General features: G+C 42.1%; 1 protein-coding gene across 1 annotated transcript in view; it reads left to right on the forward strand.

Moving 5' to 3' along the window:
- Nucleotides 1-2,110: 2,110 nt before the first annotated feature.
- The window catches only part of roraa (RAR-related orphan receptor A, paralog a), a 178,442-nt gene continuing 162,222 nt past the window's right edge, over nucleotides 2,111-18,330 (forward strand). Inside the window, exon 1 of the mRNA XM_062390123.1 lies at nucleotides 2,111-2,407. Within this exon, the coding sequence (XP_062246107.1) occupies nucleotides 2,254-2,407 (154 nt within the window). The 5' untranslated portion in view covers nucleotides 2,111-2,253. The remainder of the gene's footprint in view (nucleotides 2,408-18,330) is intronic.

The following is an 18,330-nucleotide window of genomic DNA, read 5'->3' on the forward strand; positions in this document are numbered from 1 at the left end:
AACCAAGCTTGAAAACAAACCAATATTAAAAGGTCAACACACCTTACACATGATAGTGATCACTTTCACAGGCCGACACACATAAAACATCAAAGCTTTTACACTGCATAATGATCATTTTAAAAATAAGATTACTTATGTTAATTTACACTATGTTCTCTCCATATATTGAAAATGTTTGTGAATCCGGTCATGTTTAAGTCCATTATAAATTCATTTATACCATTCTGTGATCTTGTATCACCTATGAAGAGAAGGTTATGTTTTTGTCCCTGCATTTGTTTGTTTGTTAGTGTTTTTTTTGTTTGGTCAGTCAGTTTGCATAAAAACTACTTTACGTTTTTTGTGTAAAGATGGAACATGGGCCAAGAAAGTCTCCCATTCAAGGGGACTTATATCTATGAACGTCTGAAATTTCGGCTTGATTGCCTTTCATTGAAATGTTGGGCCTTGGGTTAGTTGAGAAAATAATATTATAAAGTAAACGTTCATTTTCGGATAGTTAATTTCAAACAAGAAGGCACTGGAAACATGGTGTGTTAATATGTTTACGTTTAATGAGGATCCTGTTAAGGATTCCCCAACCAGATTAAATGGTCAAGAGGCCAACCATTGTAATGCAATAAAACTTATGATGGTGATTTCCATGGAGGTAATGCTTGGGCTGGACGATATAGACTAAAATCCCATCAAGATAAACATTTTCATTTTATATCAATAATTATCACAATTAATGTCCATTTCTTGTTATTTTTTAAGTTTAAAGACAATGAGTGAAGCCTGTGGTTTCAAACTCTTCTTTATTCGCAGACTAGATTGTTATGATGTCATTTTATAGATCTGAGTATAGATAATGTGTTATATACACCTCCTCACTGTGCTTACACAATGCATTCGGAAATATTTGTTTACATTGCAGTTTTATTATATTGCTATCAAGGAAATTATATTGATATGATATTTATTGATATTGTTTCATTGCCCATCCATTGGTAATACACATTTTTTACCTTGTAGGCTAAAGCATAATGAATATTTAAACACTGCATGTGTTTATAGAGACACAGCCGTGCTTCTATTATCTACTCACTTTATGAGTTTATTATATTTTGGCTGTGTGTGTTATTACTGTGTGGACTATCAGCAGTCAGGCCCTGTGCTGGGAGGACAGAACCATGTCAAAGTCCACGTGCACTGCTCCGGAGGGGCGGGGTTCCGCCTCTGCAGCCTGTCTGCTGATCACATGCAGAAAGCATGGTGTTTGTAATTGCTGCGCAACAAGCGGCGCATGGCTGCCGGTCCCCAGCGTGACGTGTGATGCTTTGTCTTGAACAGGTTTGTTTTTTTCCCTCCGCAAACTGCTGTCAATATTCACTTTAATCAAGCAGAGCGGAGGGTGTTCAGGTTAGTGTGTGAGGCGAGGGGAGAGAGCTTTCATCAGCTCCGGCACACACTGCTCTGACATGCAGTGCGCCCCTCCCACAGGACCGGTGGAGACGATGACGATGATGATGGTGATGATGATGATGATGATAGTAATGATGATGAAGGGCTCTCTGAGTGTCCCTGTTTGAATTCTTGGAGATGAAAGTAGTTTTATGATTGTGAGTAGCCCACAGGGTGCAGCCAGGAAGGGGCATCCACACACTGAAGGAATCTGCCATAAATTATTCCTCAGTATAAACTTGCAAACATCCATCTTCTTGGTGATTATGCTTATGAGGATGAAAGTAGAAATTAAGCTGATTTCAGAAGAAACAACACATTAAAACCCAGTGTTTTCATATAAATGTATTATGATCACTTACAAAATGGTCTGGATCATGTGCTGATGCAGGATATGATGTATTTTCACTTTCAAACTCTGAAGCAGGTCACAAGGGATATTTCATGCAATGTGTCCAACTTGAATACAAACATGTGGAAAACAGCTGATCGACGTTTGACAGTAGTAAAACATTATAAATTCCATGTAAAGCTGCTGCGGGTCGATCAGCATGGATTACTTTCAGGCCTACATCCATTCTTCGGCTATTGACAACCTCTCCCTTCCCAGTGTGCATGACTGGAGCTCTCACTAGCGCTGCTAGTGGACAATCAGACCAACACACCCACCCCTAGACACACTCGCATTTCTCATTTCTTACTTCTAGTCTAAATTAGATAGCAAGGCGTAGGGTCGGAGCTCACAGATCACGTAGAATTAGTTTCCAGCATTAGCGCTTAGTTCAACAGTAAAATCCGAGATTCAACATGGAGTCCCCGCCAGATCCAGCGAGCGATCCGGGCAACAGCGCCTCGGAGCCGGCTACCCCGGTCAGGGAAACCCCGGTAAACCTGGAGACGCTCCGGAAAGCGGACCATCCAGCCCCGGTTCGAAGACAGACCTGCTCCAGCACCAACAGAGGTAAGTGGACAGCGTTTCGCTTTGGAACACACGCCGACCGAGGGGGTTATTCATTAAAAACATCAAACTTCGAAATGAATTAAATCGCTCCCCCGCATGAATAACAGCGCACTGCCTAAACCCAGCGACCCACAGCAGACACGGCTTTCGGTTTGGTGCCACAGCGGCTTGTTTTTCTGTGTTTTGGGCCGTTCGGTGGTGCTGTGCCTCGGTGTGTGCTGCTGGTGCTCCGGCTCCACTGACAGCTCAGATCACAGGGGGGGTGATACGGTCCCAGATGTCACATTTACTCCCGCTGCAACATAAATCAATTAGCCAGCAAGTTAAAAGTGACCGACAGGAGCTGCTCGCGGTGCCGAACGCAGGCCAACCCGTGCGCCCTGACGCCTCATTGTCAAAGTGGCGAAAGTGAACTTTTTGGGGGAAACTGCGGGCCAGGGTATCGATCAGTCCCCCTTGTCTTGTTCTGACATGTCCTCCCTCCACTATTCTTGAGACAGCACGCACACGCAGCGCCGTCTGGCTGGCCGGACTGTTTTTTATGCATCTCCCGCTAACACATCCAGCCTGTTCCCGTGTGCCAAAAGGGGAAAAAAGACGCCCCAGCAGCTGTAATTTGTTTAGCGCCAGCTCTCAAAACACTGTTGCGAGCACGAAGGCGCTGCAGGGCCGGTGCGACTAAGCCTCCACATGACCACATAACAATAACAATCAAAAATAAATAAACTGTTATATCACGTAGCCCCATCAAATAAAGTGTGTGCGTAATGCTGCTGAGGAGGATTTTACATGATTTATCCACCACGTCCCGTCCCTGTTGTACAGTACAGACAGTATTTAACCACACCCCCTCTCGGCTGTCTTTACTAACCGGGCTCATCCAAGTTCAGAGAAATACTGATTTCTCTTTTCTTTCTCTCTGCTGATTCCCGACCAGCAGAGAAGCCGTAACGCGCTACGGCGAAAAACGGCTGCAGACGTGACAATTCATTCATTGCACGGGGGGGTTTTCTTGTGTGTGCGCACTCTTCCTGTGCGCAAGGGTATATTTAGAGTGTGATATGATGAATCTGGAATGTAAGCTGGTTATGTAACAGGTTTAGCCATAAACAGGCGAGCAACCGAGAGCAGAAATCACCATCGCGTATCTTTCCCCCCACTTTCACACAAGGAGTTCGGCCCCTTCCAAGTCCTGATCACCACAGGTCCGTCCAATTCAATAAATAACACGAAGCGGCTGCAGCTGTAGCGAGTATTTACACAGCAGCAGAGGGGAAACAGAGTGACTCTGTGGGCTTGCACGGCCACACAGCACTTATGTAATCGCGGGGCAAAGACAGGTAGTTGGGAGGCACCGTGGATTGATTCCTTTTTTCACAAGTCTGACTTTGAGACACTCCTAACCTGCTGACCCATATTCACCCCACCCTTGTATGCACATGATTAAAGTGCGTCTGGGAAAAAGAAAGACAGGGGAAAAAAAGAGCGCCTTTGGTCTGTTATGTAATTCTGAATGGATGAAAAAAAACATGTTCGGTGGGACAACATCTGCTGCCTCAAAGTTTCCTTGCTCTGAAACTTTATTCTGACCTTTTCTCAAAGAATAGGACTGGTTGTTGGAGAGTTTATGGAGAAGAAGCCTGGAGGAAAAGTTTGGGGAACTTTTTGAAAACTTAGAGGTTCTAAACATGTGTGTGAAACTGCTATGACTTGATCTGAGCAGTTCAAATCCTAATGGGTAACATTTCCAATGACCCAGTGTATGATTTTCAAAGACACATTTTTGAATAATAACTCCAATTCGTTTGTCACCTGTAGCTTTCTCGTGCAGATTCATATTGTAACATCAAGTAAGTGTGCTCTGCTGCTTACTGTAAATACTCTTAAACATGTTGGAGTGTGTTTACAAGTCAATATAATGCCGCTTCAACTCACCTTTATTTGTTTTAAAATGAACTGAGGTGATCATTTTATATGGCAAGTCATCTAAGAGATACAATATACAGGGATATTTAGAATGTCATGGAAGAGAGCAGGAAGTCAGCCTAAGAAATAATGGCTCCGTGGCTCAATTTAATAAAGCGTTGCATGTAAAACTACAAGTGTTCCATTGAGGAGTAGAGCACTTGGGTTTTTGCTGTGCCACAGTTCAGCGCAGGATTCCTAAAAAAAAATCCAACTATAAAAAGGGGTCACAGCAGTGAAACAGACTTTCTAAGACATTGTTTAGGATTACAGTTCAACGCTCAGACAACACAGCGTCTGCGAGGCGACAGACACTTGCTCAAGCGCAGTTCCCCCCTTTACACCAGCTGTATTAGACTTTCTGTGGATGCACATTTCTTATCCTGCATGCAGAGCGTTTACTGTTTTTAACCCTGAGTGCTAATACCTTTTTTTTTTTTCTTTTTTCTTTTTTAAGTAGAAACGGCTTACTTCAGCAGAAGCTCTGCTGTAAGACATGAGCAGGTCAGAGAACAGGCCTGGGAGGGTTGTAGATATCACTACTTGAAAGAAGAAAGGGTGTTATTTTCATATAGCAAGATCCCTCAGTTTGCAAATTTGGAAACAATCAATATTAATGGCTTGGTTATGTAAGGTGGTGCTCTCTGCAGAGGCTGGAAACCTCACAGCCGCACAGGGAAGCTCCGGAGCCGCAGCTCTGATAGGAGCTCCGGTTTCCTGGATCCTCTGTTAACATGACTTTGTTTGAGTATCAGTGCCGTGTGTGCATTTGCGTATAGTACTGTGTTAGTATAGCACATCAGCCTGTTATACAGAGCTTGGTTGTTCCATTGAAACAGGTGGAATTTAGGGCTAAAGCATAAAATAACTTTATTAAAATTGCAGAAGTCATCACAAGGTTTAGTTTGATGTTGTGTTCCACAGTACTGCAGTGTGTCCTGCTTATTAGTCTCCCTCAGTGTCATATCTTCATTCTATCTCTTTGGACCTTTTTGCACTAATACCAGCTTTCATTCTATGATGTCAGAACCTTTAGTGCCACCGTAGATTGTCCTGTCATGCATCTTTGTCATGCATCTTTGTTATAATTTTCTTAAGGACAAAAAGATAAAGCAGTTTTAAGTGATGATTTTTCTTATATAACAAATCTCAAAGCTAATCTGAACTAGAAAGGCACAGACAACAAATATTCAGTCTTCTCTTAATCAACATGTTACCACACCTTCATCCAGCTGCTTTATTTTGGGTCAAGTGAGATTTTATCTTTTGGCTGGAGTGGCAGCATTTATTTAGTTGTTGTTAACACAAGACGGTGCAGAGACACAGAGGCAAAAAAAAAAAAATGTTTTTACACAAAATCTCAGAGAGCTAAAGGGTTGGCATGGGGCGTGCATGCCACTCGAATGGACAGTAACATTATTTAGGCTGTGTTATTCGTGAATCAGGGCTCCATGCCCGCTGGAGAGCATGAAGATACAGGTACAGGCTTATAGTTGAGCCTTCAGCTCGTGCAGAGCCAATAGAGGAACTCCATTTGGGTTCTCTTTTTTTCTGGACGACTGCCTATAACAATATGGAGTTTGTGTCTGCCTACGTTATAAATTCTTTAATGTGGCTGCATTGATACTTTCTTGAGCCCTTCTATTGGTTCCTGTCGGAACGTGTAAAGGTTGTTAAATGTTAACAATCAGCTTATTTGAAATCAAAAAACAGTATTTGATCAGTAAGTTCTCTTCTGCCTAACAGAACCAAACACCAGTCAGTGTAAATGATTAAACATAAACAGTAGTTCTTCTCATGTACACTGAGCTCTCGCGTTGACGATTACATCCTTTCTCCGTTTAGACTTTGGCAGCACTATCTGTGAAAAAAAGTTCTGTTATGAGCCTCAAAGGTCAAATTACATTCGAGCGGTAGTGTTATATTATCTAAGGAGGATGTACAAGTGAATGTCAACATAACACCAGGATTAGTAGTTAAACAAGCACTGATTGAGGCTTTGTCATGTCCTGTTTGCAGCACTTTCTTTCTCACTAACACTCCAAAATAATAAACAAAATCTATAAAATGATTGAAATGATTAAAGTGAAAATATATATTATTTTCTTTAATCATGCTCACCTCTGTTGAATTGTATATCTATTGTAGTATCTGAATATTTTTATGTCACAATCCAATTCTTTTTCTTCCATCTTTTTTAAAAACTGGTGCAGCTTCGTGCTGCATCTAAATATTCTGTCCAAGTGCGATCTTTAAATCTTTAAATAGAAAGTTTGTTTTCATTTTTTGTTTTCATGTCTTAATTGTGATATAAATATCTCAGTTTCACTTGTAAACCATTTATTTTTGTTTTAAATTCCACCCCGAAAGCCTGCATTGTTGGTAAACATGTCAAACTTAGCAAAAGAAATAAAACCCATACAATACATTTTACGAGACCTTGTAAACTAAATGTTTTCGGTAGTGCTCGTGTTTACATATCAGACATTTGAATGTTTGAGCTCCACTAGCCTGAGTATAGGGCTGGAAGTTGACTGTTATTTTCTTGGTCAGGCGGCTCTAACCACTTCGGTTGAGTTTAATGTAGCAATGCAGCCTCTATGGCTTGCGCCCTGGATTTTAAGATTTCTTTGTTTTTTCATCCCTGGAGCATAATATTTTCAATACCTGTCATGTGAAGGGTTTGTAAATCATGTAATAGGTCTGATGATGTGAGGTGGAATGCTGTATTTGGTGGAAGGGAAGTGGCATGAAAGGACTCCTGTGGATTTTATTGTAGGAAGCTGCTTTGTAGACGAACTGTTGGTCCCTCCCTGCCAGTGAAAGTTTACACACTGACAGGACGCTGCTATAGCTGTTGGCAGGCAGGCCATTGCATGAGCTCGCACCTCACCCATGACTCCCTCTATAAATCTAGACATCTGGACCAGTAGTTTTAAGGCTAACCACTCGGAAATCTATAGACATTTATATCTTGTTTGCGCAATTGTGTTTTTCTAATTTGTATTCTGTGGCGCCTTTTAATATGATGCAGAAAACTTGATTTACTGAGGTTCAAGTGATTTGAGTCCATCTGCTTTCCATCAGTGCAGGAATTTTGTTCAAGTGCAATGGTTGTACAAGTTGTTAACTGGTGCTGGCACGTTCAAAACAAGTTAAAACCGCACAGGGACACATTCTGAATATGTTCCTGTGTATGGTAATATATATGTTAAAAATATTGATTGGATTTTTATTACAGGCAACGTAGTGCAAAGCCTAATAGGTTATATTAATCAAAGAAAAGTTTTGAAGTCAAAGCTAACTTAGACCGAATATGAAACTTTGTGCCTTGTGGGACAGTTTATTTTGGAGTTTGAGTCACCAGTGGCTTAACTGGGGCTGGCGAGGAAGTTTCAGCTGGTGACAGACACCAGATTTGATGTGAAATCTCCAGTGGTGAATGATAGCTCAGATCTATGGCCTATTTACAGAAGTTTGTATCTTAGATAGAAAAGTCTGAATAGTAATGACCGGAAATACTCCAGATGCATTATTGGAGGGCGTTAAAGGAGTCTAAATTTAATGTGGTACACTGCGACCTAAGTACTGGCGTTGTGCGGCTCTGTTTCTCTTTGATATGAAAAGGGCCTCTCAGAAGAGGCCTACAGGGACAGAAGTGGTGAGAGGGGCCTAAAGGATCACTCTGAGGAATTCTTGTGCCTCATATAGGGCCAAGCTTTTCACATCTCCCCGAGTGTTGGAGGGTGCAAAGGCTCCCGAGCAGGTATAAGCCCCTCACATGAAAAATCCCAGCGCTCAGTCAGTAGCATGGACCAGCTGTATCTTTCAAACCATCACCCCTTTAACCTTTCAACAAAATCAGACTGGACACATACCGTACGCTCATGCTGCTTCACAGCATCTGTGTCAAGTCATGTAAACCTAAAGCACTCAGAGAAAACATATATTGTTAAACCACTGATTCCTCACTGTTTAACAGAGAACTAATGTGTTAAACACTTGAGAGACAAATCAGAATGATCTCCGTGCCACGGAGTACCCCCCCCCCCCCCCCCCCCAGACGTTATGTGCATGTGCACTCTTTGAAACAGGAAGAGGTTACGTTGTAAAATCTAAGGCGTGTTATTCAAACGGCACACCTCAAGAGCCTCTTAACCGTTATTTATCGTGCTTTCCATAGGCTTAATGGCCCTCGTGGCAGCTCTGTTGTAAAGACTCTTTTGAGAGCAGGGATACAACATCAGACTAAAATGAGAGAGGAAATATCTGTTGCATATCGCCGTCCATCCACGAACAATAGAAGAGAGACTGAAGAGTGTGTGCTTCCTCTTTGGTTAGAGAAATAAAAATGTAATTTAACAGTGTCATCGTTTGAGTATTCAGACTGTGTATTAGTTATACATAGATTAGAGGAGATGGAATCTTTTGGTTTTGTTTCACATTAAGTCTGGAGAATGTGTATTTTTAACTTTTTTTGTAAATCTCTGCATTATTTTTTCACTGAATGTGAAGTTGCTGTTTTTCATCTGCTCAATGTAAAACAGTATCTTCAATTAAAATCAAATGCAAAGTTGCAGGAGCAAAGCATGTTCAAGCTGTCACATGACATACAGTAACAGTATTGAGGAACAGAGTAACACGCGTATCAGGTACTCTGCCGTCATTTCTGTTACATCAGCGCTGCATGAGACTGTTACTTAACAAAGTTTATTTGTCACCTGGAACCAAACAAAAAACTTTTGGAGCTAAAAAACAACTAGGAAATCAGTGTCATTTCTGTTGGCTGGATTATTTATATTGGAATAACAAGTGCAACTTAATCTCATAAATAAAAAGGGAGAGATACGGATCCGTCCCCTCCAGGTACTGCCGCCACTTAATCGAATTAGCTCCACTCTCAGGCTTGACGGGCTCTTCAAACACCCCTGGTGACTTCTGAGTGCCGATTACAATCAGCCACTATTTTCAGCCTTTGATTAAAATCTTGTGAGGTTGGACAGAATTTTTTTTTTCCAGCGTAGAAGCAACTAATTATTAACATCGCATCCCATCTCTCTCTTTTTTTCCCCTTCCTTTACCAGTTATAGAGGGGGCCATTGGTCTGGAGTAGTTAAACAACACCCACAAGTATTAATCATGTTGAATCACTCTGTGGGAAACTATTATCTCATACAAGTTAATGTGTAGTCCAAGCAAATCTTTTTACAGAGTCAATGTTTTTATATGAAACAAATCTAAGCTTATCAGTTGTATTTGTTTTACACTGTAACATTTAGTCTGTTTGTGGTGAATTGTTACTCTGTCTTTGTGAAATATTGTGGTTGTAGAGTTTTTTCATGCAGCAGACGACAATAATGATCAAAACTCCTTACATGTCAAATAATAGAAGATGATCACAATTGTTTGTGCCTCACACAGTGTGTCACCGAATCATAACGGGCCCGACAAAGACGAATCCTGCTCTTTTGTTACTTTTTAAATTACGACGTTTGAATATTAAAAAGTCTCTGATGAATATTTGGTTCTGGCGTGTGTCTGAGGATTGATTGCTTTAGGAGGCGTGTTAAGAGTGCGGCACGATGGGCCTCAATCAGCGCGCTGCCGTGCTGCCTCCTGACAGTGATTGAACGACACTCTTCTCCACGTGTGATACACGAATACTGCTCTCCCTCACTGACAAATATCATCTGTCTGATCAATCAATATTTGGGGCTTTATTTTACTAATGCAGTGCTTAAGAGGCAATAATTAACGTCATGCTCGGTTGTTAAAAGCCTATTTTTATGTGACAGACAGAAATAGACGTACAGAAATAGGCAGACGAAGGCCTTTGGTTGATGTTGGTCCGGGCATATTGAGCAGACGTTCCTTATACGCTGAACTATGAACTTTTCAAGAAGTTGAAGCTTTTCTCATTGTGCGATGATCTGTTGCTTTCAAGTTATGTTAATGTGCCAATCCAGAGTTATTTTTTCTCCACTTTCAACAGTTTTCCTTTTTGCTGAATGCTAAATACTTTTGTTCAGCCTTTTGTTGAGGTTGTAACTTAGTTTGTGTGGAATTGAAATATAGCATGAAACGGTTTAACTGAGGGAATATTCATTCGATGTCATCTTGTGTTAAACAAGTGTGGCTTGTGATGCTCATTAATTTCTGCTTGCTCCACTTGCGGTGTTTGGGCTCTCTTCGCTGGCTCAGTGCCACAGTGTCTTCTGAAAGAGCCACTTCATCTCTGTCAGGGGCAGGTGGAAATTTGCTGCACACTTCTAATTGGACAAAGTGCCTTTCAAACTCCGAGCCATCATACACCAGTCGCATTATCATACAGACCAGGTGTCAACAGAGGTTTCCACCTCCCTTTTCCCCTCTTGCTCTCCGCCGAGTCTTTGGGTCTTTGGTCTTCTCCCTGTGCTGTGCCGCTTTTCAAACTCTCCGCCGCCTACTGGCCCGAGGCATAATAAGCCTTGTGTAGATTAATTACAAGAAAGCGCACTTGTTATTTTGACTTTTTTTGTGTAGTCCAGAGCAACATTCAGACAAAAACATCTTCCTAATCCTGCATGATCAAAGTTAATGTCCAGTAATTAGATTCTTATTTTGCCAGCTGAAGATCTTTGCGCAGGTCCTTCCTTAGTTCAGAGCCTTAAATGGTAATAGCCTGGTCATCTTTAGCCTCAGACAGAGAAACATTTGCACCAGCCAGAAGCAGAATCTGAGGCTGCAGGCGAGCTCACAGGGGGCTTTAAGGTCTATAGTGTAGCTCGGGGCCAGAACTCACCGGGCTTTTAAAAAAAAAAAGGTAATCGTTGAAATCGTCAGATCATTTCTTCATCTAACAGGTAACCGGTGAGAGGAGCAGCACTTTGAGTGATGTTATTTTGTCCGTCTGGTTCAGTTAAAAGCATATCTGCTAAATTTTGAATGAGCCAGGGAAGTGAAACAGACTCGTGATTGATGTCCGAAAAAAAAAAAATGTCCAAACAAGGCGTGATAAAAGACTTTCTATTTGTATCATTACAGATTAATTATAGAAGAAGCTCGAGTGCAGAAAAATGAAGTCATGTTTTAGATCCCCATTTTGTTTTCTGGACAGTGTGAAGTGAAACCTGGAATGGGATCGTCTTTTGTCAAAACACCAAGCTCGAAAAGGAGAAAAATAAAGAGACGCGTTCAGTGCTGATGCATTTTCAGGCTCTGGTCTTTGAGCTTGCGTTTGTGTATTATCAGTGCAGTTACAGCAAACATTTTCTGTTGATATGGCAATCGGGGGGGCATGTAAATCGGAAAAAAGATAGGGTATAAAATGTTATATTTAGGGGAAGCACTGGTAAAGTTGTTTGAAGGATATGAAGTAAGTGTATAAGAGGTTGAGTACGCGCTGAATGATTACGTGGCCCACTATTGGCAAATGGGAAGTTAAAATTTAACACAAACTGTTAACAATTTAAAGTATATTAAAACGTAAATATACAAATATGAAAGTTGAAGAAACCTGAATGAAAATCATGAAGTGCAAATTCATATCATAATATATAAAGCCTACACTAAACAACAGATAACTGTTTTAGTGCTGCAAAAGCTCCAAACTCCTCATCAGTTGTCTCCTCACTGCAGGGGCCATGGAAGCCCACACTGGCAGCTGATGTGCTTATCATGGATTCACACAAGCAGCCAAACGTGTTGTTGCATTAAGTTTGTCATGTTCTCCCTTTACATGCAATTGTTTTCAAACATTTGCTGCACGTCCTGGTTTTGAAAAATCTTTTGCGTTGAATAAATCCACATTTTTCCACAGTTTAGCTTTAGGCATTTTGTGTCGACTTGAAACCGGCGTAGCTACAAGTTAACCAAAGGCTTCCGTTAGGTGCTGTCACAGCCATGGAGGGAGTGGGTTGCCACCAGAGTTAAACGTAATGTTAACCAGACACATGCTGTGATGTTTATGTTGCCTGTAAAGACGGCAACTATTTCAGAAAACTTCGGAGGCACCAAAATTGTGGCAGAGAAATCTGCATTGTGATTCAGTCCGGTAGTTACCAACTTCGTATGAGTGTGGTACCCAACCTTACTGACAACTTTGCACCTGGATTGTTTCTTCTCTCACTCCTGTGGTGGAGCGCTGTTGAGAAAGCAAAAGTTTAGGAATTCAGAGAAAGCACCGCAGACATTTATCACAGGGCTTGAGCGTTGAAAGGCTCAACCAGTCGCATATAGTGACAAATACTTTATCACTTCTCTGTCCACACACTGGGCAAACATGGCAAAATGATGGCATACTGAATTGCCTGTCTTGTCTGCATGTCATCAGCGCAGATGTATTATCATGTGCTGATTTGATTCTGGGCAAAAGAGAGTGGACAGGAGAGATTGATGATGGTGTCCCCAGTCAGACAGATAACACCTGATTCAGCCTGCAGGGGGTTGGTCTGGCACACTCCTCCCCCTGCACCTCAGACGCTGCGCTGAGGAGGTGAACCGTTCGTTCGCTCTGTGCAAATTCAGGGCCACATTCAGAGATGATCCCAGGACGATTGAGCCAACGTGGCCCCCGAGCACTCTGCGCCACATGATCCATGCATCAGCCACACCTGGGAGAAGTCCACACAGGCATGGGGGTCATTTGTTTAACACAGGTGCATCATGTATCCAAATGCACTCGATGCACACATGGTTGAAAGCACGCTCAGAGACACACGCATGCCCGATTGCACACAGATACACAAGTGTTAATGAAATGCCGTCTGCGCACATGGCTTTTCAGTCTATTGGAAAACTGTCAGCAGTGCAGCACCTTTTGTTATGACCTGATGTTTCTGTCACTTAGGCACCATAATAAAATTGTATTTCAAAAAGTGTTTGCTTGAAGACACGCTGTTGAAAGGAGTGCATTGAGGTATGACAGATTGCAGCTGTTTTTGTTTTGGAAGCAGCTACTTAGTATTTTATAAATAACACATATATGAAACTAGGATGGCACTTGGTACAGTGCGTTCCTCCTCCAAAGCCCAACATCCCCTTATGGAGAACACTTTAAAATCAGATCCTGATATTTATTTGGATCTGCACCAGATTGCACATACTCATAAAACAGTGCCCTTAATGTGGCCTATTTCCCCCTTCAAGATTCCACAAAGTTTTGTGGAAATCCATTATGTAGTTTTTGTGCATCCACCTTACAAACAAACCACCCAGTAAATCTCCACACTGATGTTCCAGAGATGTATTTATTCCCATCGATATAAGAAGTTAGTCAGTTGATAGAAAATATATTCAAAATATGTGATAAGCAGTTAAAAGTATTTTTCCTTCTAGGGATGATTTTCAAAAATATAATTTTTATAGAATAATTCCTTGGTCTTTGGTCTTGTCTTAAAAAGCTAAACAAATGTTATCTTGCTTAAACCAGCGCCTGTTAGTAAGTCATTTGTTAGTTGTGTCAGAAAGTGGTGAAAATACATTCAACTGCGATTAAACAACAAAATAATAAGAAGAGCATGTTTCTATCACGTGCTAGAAAGATACCTGTGTAGTGACACAGCTATTGGAATTTAGATGCTACAATACAAACGGGAGAAACATGCAAAGCCAAAGACGACAAACAGCCGTCCCAACTTTCTGTGTGCGGAATAAAAAATAAACAAAGAGCAAAGCTGTGCAAGCTAGCATGTCACAAGTCCACCACAACTATGCATGCACGGTCATTTGAGAGCTTTGTGTGAGATTGTGTGTGTGTGCATGTGTGTGTGTCTTTGACTTATGGTCAAATCGGTACAGAGGTAATGTTTTTGCTTGAAATGTCCATCACCAAACAGAAAATTGCAAACTGTCTCTCTGGCTCCAGTTCTTGAAATAAAAGCATTTGTCTGCTTTCATCTGGTTTCAATAATTGAATATTGTGTACTGTGGACTTTTTGGTCAGACAGAAATGCAGCTTGAAGAAGCCTCTGGTAATGTATAAATGTATACAGACTAAACAAGTATTCAGTTCAGTTGAAAAGTAATTGAAAGATGAAGCTCATGTGATTTGAGGTGCAGAATAAAAGGAGTATTAATCATATTGGCATCAGGCTTAATTATTCCCTCCTCCGACTGTGCCATATGAACACACTTCTGTTGCTGCAACATTATTTGTTACCATTATTTACCAAGCTCAGTAACATCTGAGTGTCTTATGATCCCCACGTATCAAAGTATACGCTGCTACATCCTCAAACAGACATACAGAGGAGCAAAACAAATTGTCTGTTTTTTATTCAATAACAAGGCGTGCAGCACAGGTTCCCAGTGTGTGAAGCAGATGGTGAAAGGCTAGTGTATAATAGATCTCAATATTAACTGCAGCACATGCTGGGCGTGTTGGTGGATGGCACACAGCAGAGTAAAAGAGAAGGGATGACCTTCTGTCCCATCATTTACCCCCTCGTGCCCCCCATACCGCTCTCAAACTACTTTGTTTTAGCCAATTAAAGCAGCCGGCTGAGCATCAAGCAGGCTGCCATTTTTCGCTCACCTGGACCCATGTGACGTTATCGTTCTGTCATTGGGAGAGATGGCTGTAAGTGGGAATCTCCGACGTGGCGCAGTGCCACCTTAGACCCCACAGTGTTCTGTGAGATTAATGCAACGACTGTCCCTCCGCCGCCTTGCGAGGATCTCAGGATCTCTCTCACCTCATTGACGGCACAGCGCACAGTTCCTCACCTGGCATGAGCCAATGAGGAAATGGCTGGTGGTGATAACAGGGTCCTAAGCAGACAATGGATGGACAGCGAGGGATATTTTTTTGAAATGCTTCTGGTGCAGAAAATGATCCGTTTGTGAATGTGCGAGGAGTCTATTGTCGTCAAGTCGCCCTGTCGCTGATCAAGATGGCATATGCTGAGAAATGGCTCCCCACCCAAATCCTTTAATGGCTCAATAATAGAAAGAAAGACAGCAGACACAACAATACCATGGCATGGGATGAGTGAAGGACTGGAGTATGTGGTGTTTAACAGCCATACGAGCACAGATTATGTGCTTGAAGGGGCTGAATTGAGTGCCAGCAGTGACAGTTGGGCTGGGAATTGACTGTGCCTGGGACGTGCGGCTTGACTCCGCTCGGAAACACCACTGGGTCCAGGGCTCATCTCTGTAGTCCCCCCCCCCTCCCCCCCCTTCCCGTGAAGGCATTGTGGCCTGTCGTTTGCTCTGCTTCACCGGGGGAATGGACAGGCCCCTACTCCCGCTTGATGAGCACTCACTAATGGCTGCTTCTTTGAAAGCTGACGGGCCCGTTTGAGGAGGAGTGTCTTTTACTTCTCTCCAGCTTGCCTTGGCATTCATCAGGCTGCCTGGCTTTGCTGTCCTGCCCACATGATGGTACGCCAAGGGGCTGAAACGTCTGTCATTTGTTTTACTTTCAAATAAAAGTTGATGATTTACCAATAAAAAGTAAAAATAGGCTTTTGATGATGTCTGGAGGCATATGGGGAAAATGTTGCAATAGCGACATTTTCAGCTCTTTGTCAGGCTGGAAATACTAAAAGACTAAATAAATGTGTCTTGTTACTCTTTTTTAAGCTCCTCTGATAAAAACTGTATGGCCACAGTTTTCTGTAAAGTGAAAATCGAAAGCGATATTGAAATATGGGCTCGTACTCGAGGCTGCATTACATTAATTTCCCCATGCTTATTTATCGTCTGATTCTGTTTCAGTTCTTTCACAAAAAAAAAAAAACACAAGCAGTTGCTTCCGCTGACATTCCTTTCTAATTTAGGAAAAAGGTATTTTTACTGTGTGTCTGCACAAGAAGAACTCCAGCAGCAGAAGAGCAGCACATACAACATAATCTTAACAGAGCTCAGAGCTGTGAGGTCTGCAATAACAAAATAAGCAGCCAGTATGCAGACAGTTTGCATTATATTGGCTGTTTATAGCAAAAAAATATGTATATATAAAACAAAAAAGTCAAACAAACAAACCCTAACCCCAACCCTCTTAAAGCTGAAGAGTAGGATTATATTTTTATGAAGACATCCACACTATTGATGACGAACATGATGTCTCAACGTCTCATGGATCAGTAAAGGGACAGTTATCAGCTGCGTATCTTTCTCTTACCCTCGACCGCTGCCCTGTCTCCTCACCCCAGAGGGAGCCGTTGTTCCTGTTGCCTTCCTCCTCACTGGCGTACCAGTCTCCAGCTTCTGGAGACTCCATTAAGAAGTTGGAGTCGTCCTTGGAAATCTCCTCCCTATAACTTCTCCTGTCTTCGCTCCCTGTAGCACCCGCTCTCCCACTCTGTTTCACGTGCGCTCCTCTTTTTTTTTCTTTTTCTCCCCATTTGGAACTAGGGCGTAGGTCAGAATGGCAAATTTGATATAAGAGCCGACGTGCTTCCGTGGAGCACCTTGTCAACTCAAAACAATAGGTGTGCAGGAGCTGTTGTGCCGTATAAAGAATGTACGCATATTTCCTGAGAAATGTCCTCCGCCAGACGTTCCCAAAAGAGATGAGAACGTTTGTCTGCATACATTTTTACCGGTCCTGGCACAGTAGAGAATGAAGGTTGAAGTCAAATGAATTAGTTTAACATGTGGGCAAATAAGTTATTTCACTTGGGAGATTGAAAAAAGTCATCCAATTTGCATGTTAGAACCTTTTATCCTTGTGATATTTGATTTGGTCATTTAACGCTCAAACGGACTCTTTCACTGGTCCATTGTGTCCGGCTCGAGTTCTAACCCAACATATATTGTGACGGCTTAATCAGTCTGAGCATAATGTCTATGAAGAAGTAACAGATGTTAGTAGTTGCATAATGGAAACAAAAAAAGCAGCTGGCCGTGGTGTTTTACAGCGGTGTGATCAAATAGATTTAATTTGATCTGAACTCTTTGCCTCAGTGCGATCACTGAGAGGCCGAGCCCACAGAGCAGAGAGTGTCATGGAACAGGTCAGGATGAATGGAGACAAGAAGCAGTCACATCCCAATATGCAGGTCAGCTGTGCAGTTGTGTGTATTTTTTACTCTGATGGAAGAGCCAAAGTAATGAGGGCATGACAATAAATCAAGTGAGGTTTTTTCCAGGCAAAGGCCATTCATTTTACTCCTTGACACAATCTTGAGGTATTTGGAGAGACAGAAACACAGAAGAGGAAAAAACAGAAGCTGGAAAAATGGATGGATATTACTCAAACTGCTTTATTCATTCCCGTTGTCGGAGATCTGTGCACCAACCAGTTGTCGCCGTTGTCACAGGCAGTTTCATCTCAAATTAAATTCATTTGGATATGACATTTTAATTGGAACACTATTCCCATTAATTGAACAAATTAGAGAGAGTCTGTTGGGGGAAAGGTAATCTCTGGGAGAGATGATTTGGAATTCACAATTTAGAATTAAAAATCAGCTGCTCGGCTTTGTCCGTGTGGCAGCCAGTTTGCGGCAGTGCGCGCAGGCAGAGCGTCTCGACGGCACTCAGGGCTCACATTGTCTTCATTAAAAGCGATTAAGGAATAGGTCAATTTAGTGCGCTTGGCTGGCTGGAGCTGTGCATTTCCTCCCATGAAATGTCTTTGTCTTCATCTGCCTGGGCTCTGTGGGCTCGGGCGGTCACTCGAGCAGCAAATGTGATCCGTCACTATTTTATGCATGTTTACATGTCTGATTGAACATCAGTGAGTCATGGCGGTATCATTTAAAATGTTGTCATTGGGGTTTTATTTGTGTGTGTGCACATGTTTGACGTTTCATGCTCCTCTGCTGTTTCAGCACGCATGCCGTCTGGGTGCTGATGACTTGCTGTCTGATTAGCACAGAAATGTGCTGTTCACCCTGCAGCTCTAACTGCTGTGCACCATTAATTACACAAATAAAAATTGCCCTTTAAGTGTGTGTGGCTGATTCCGTAAACACATGTGGATACAGACATTTTCTCCAAATCGAACATGAGGTTTCTGTGACGGTCCA

The sequence above is a fragment of the Platichthys flesus genome, chromosome 6 (assembly GCF_949316205.1).
Source record: "Platichthys flesus chromosome 6, fPlaFle2.1, whole genome shotgun sequence".
Lineage (NCBI taxonomy): Eukaryota > Metazoa > Chordata > Actinopteri > Pleuronectiformes > Pleuronectidae > Platichthys > Platichthys flesus.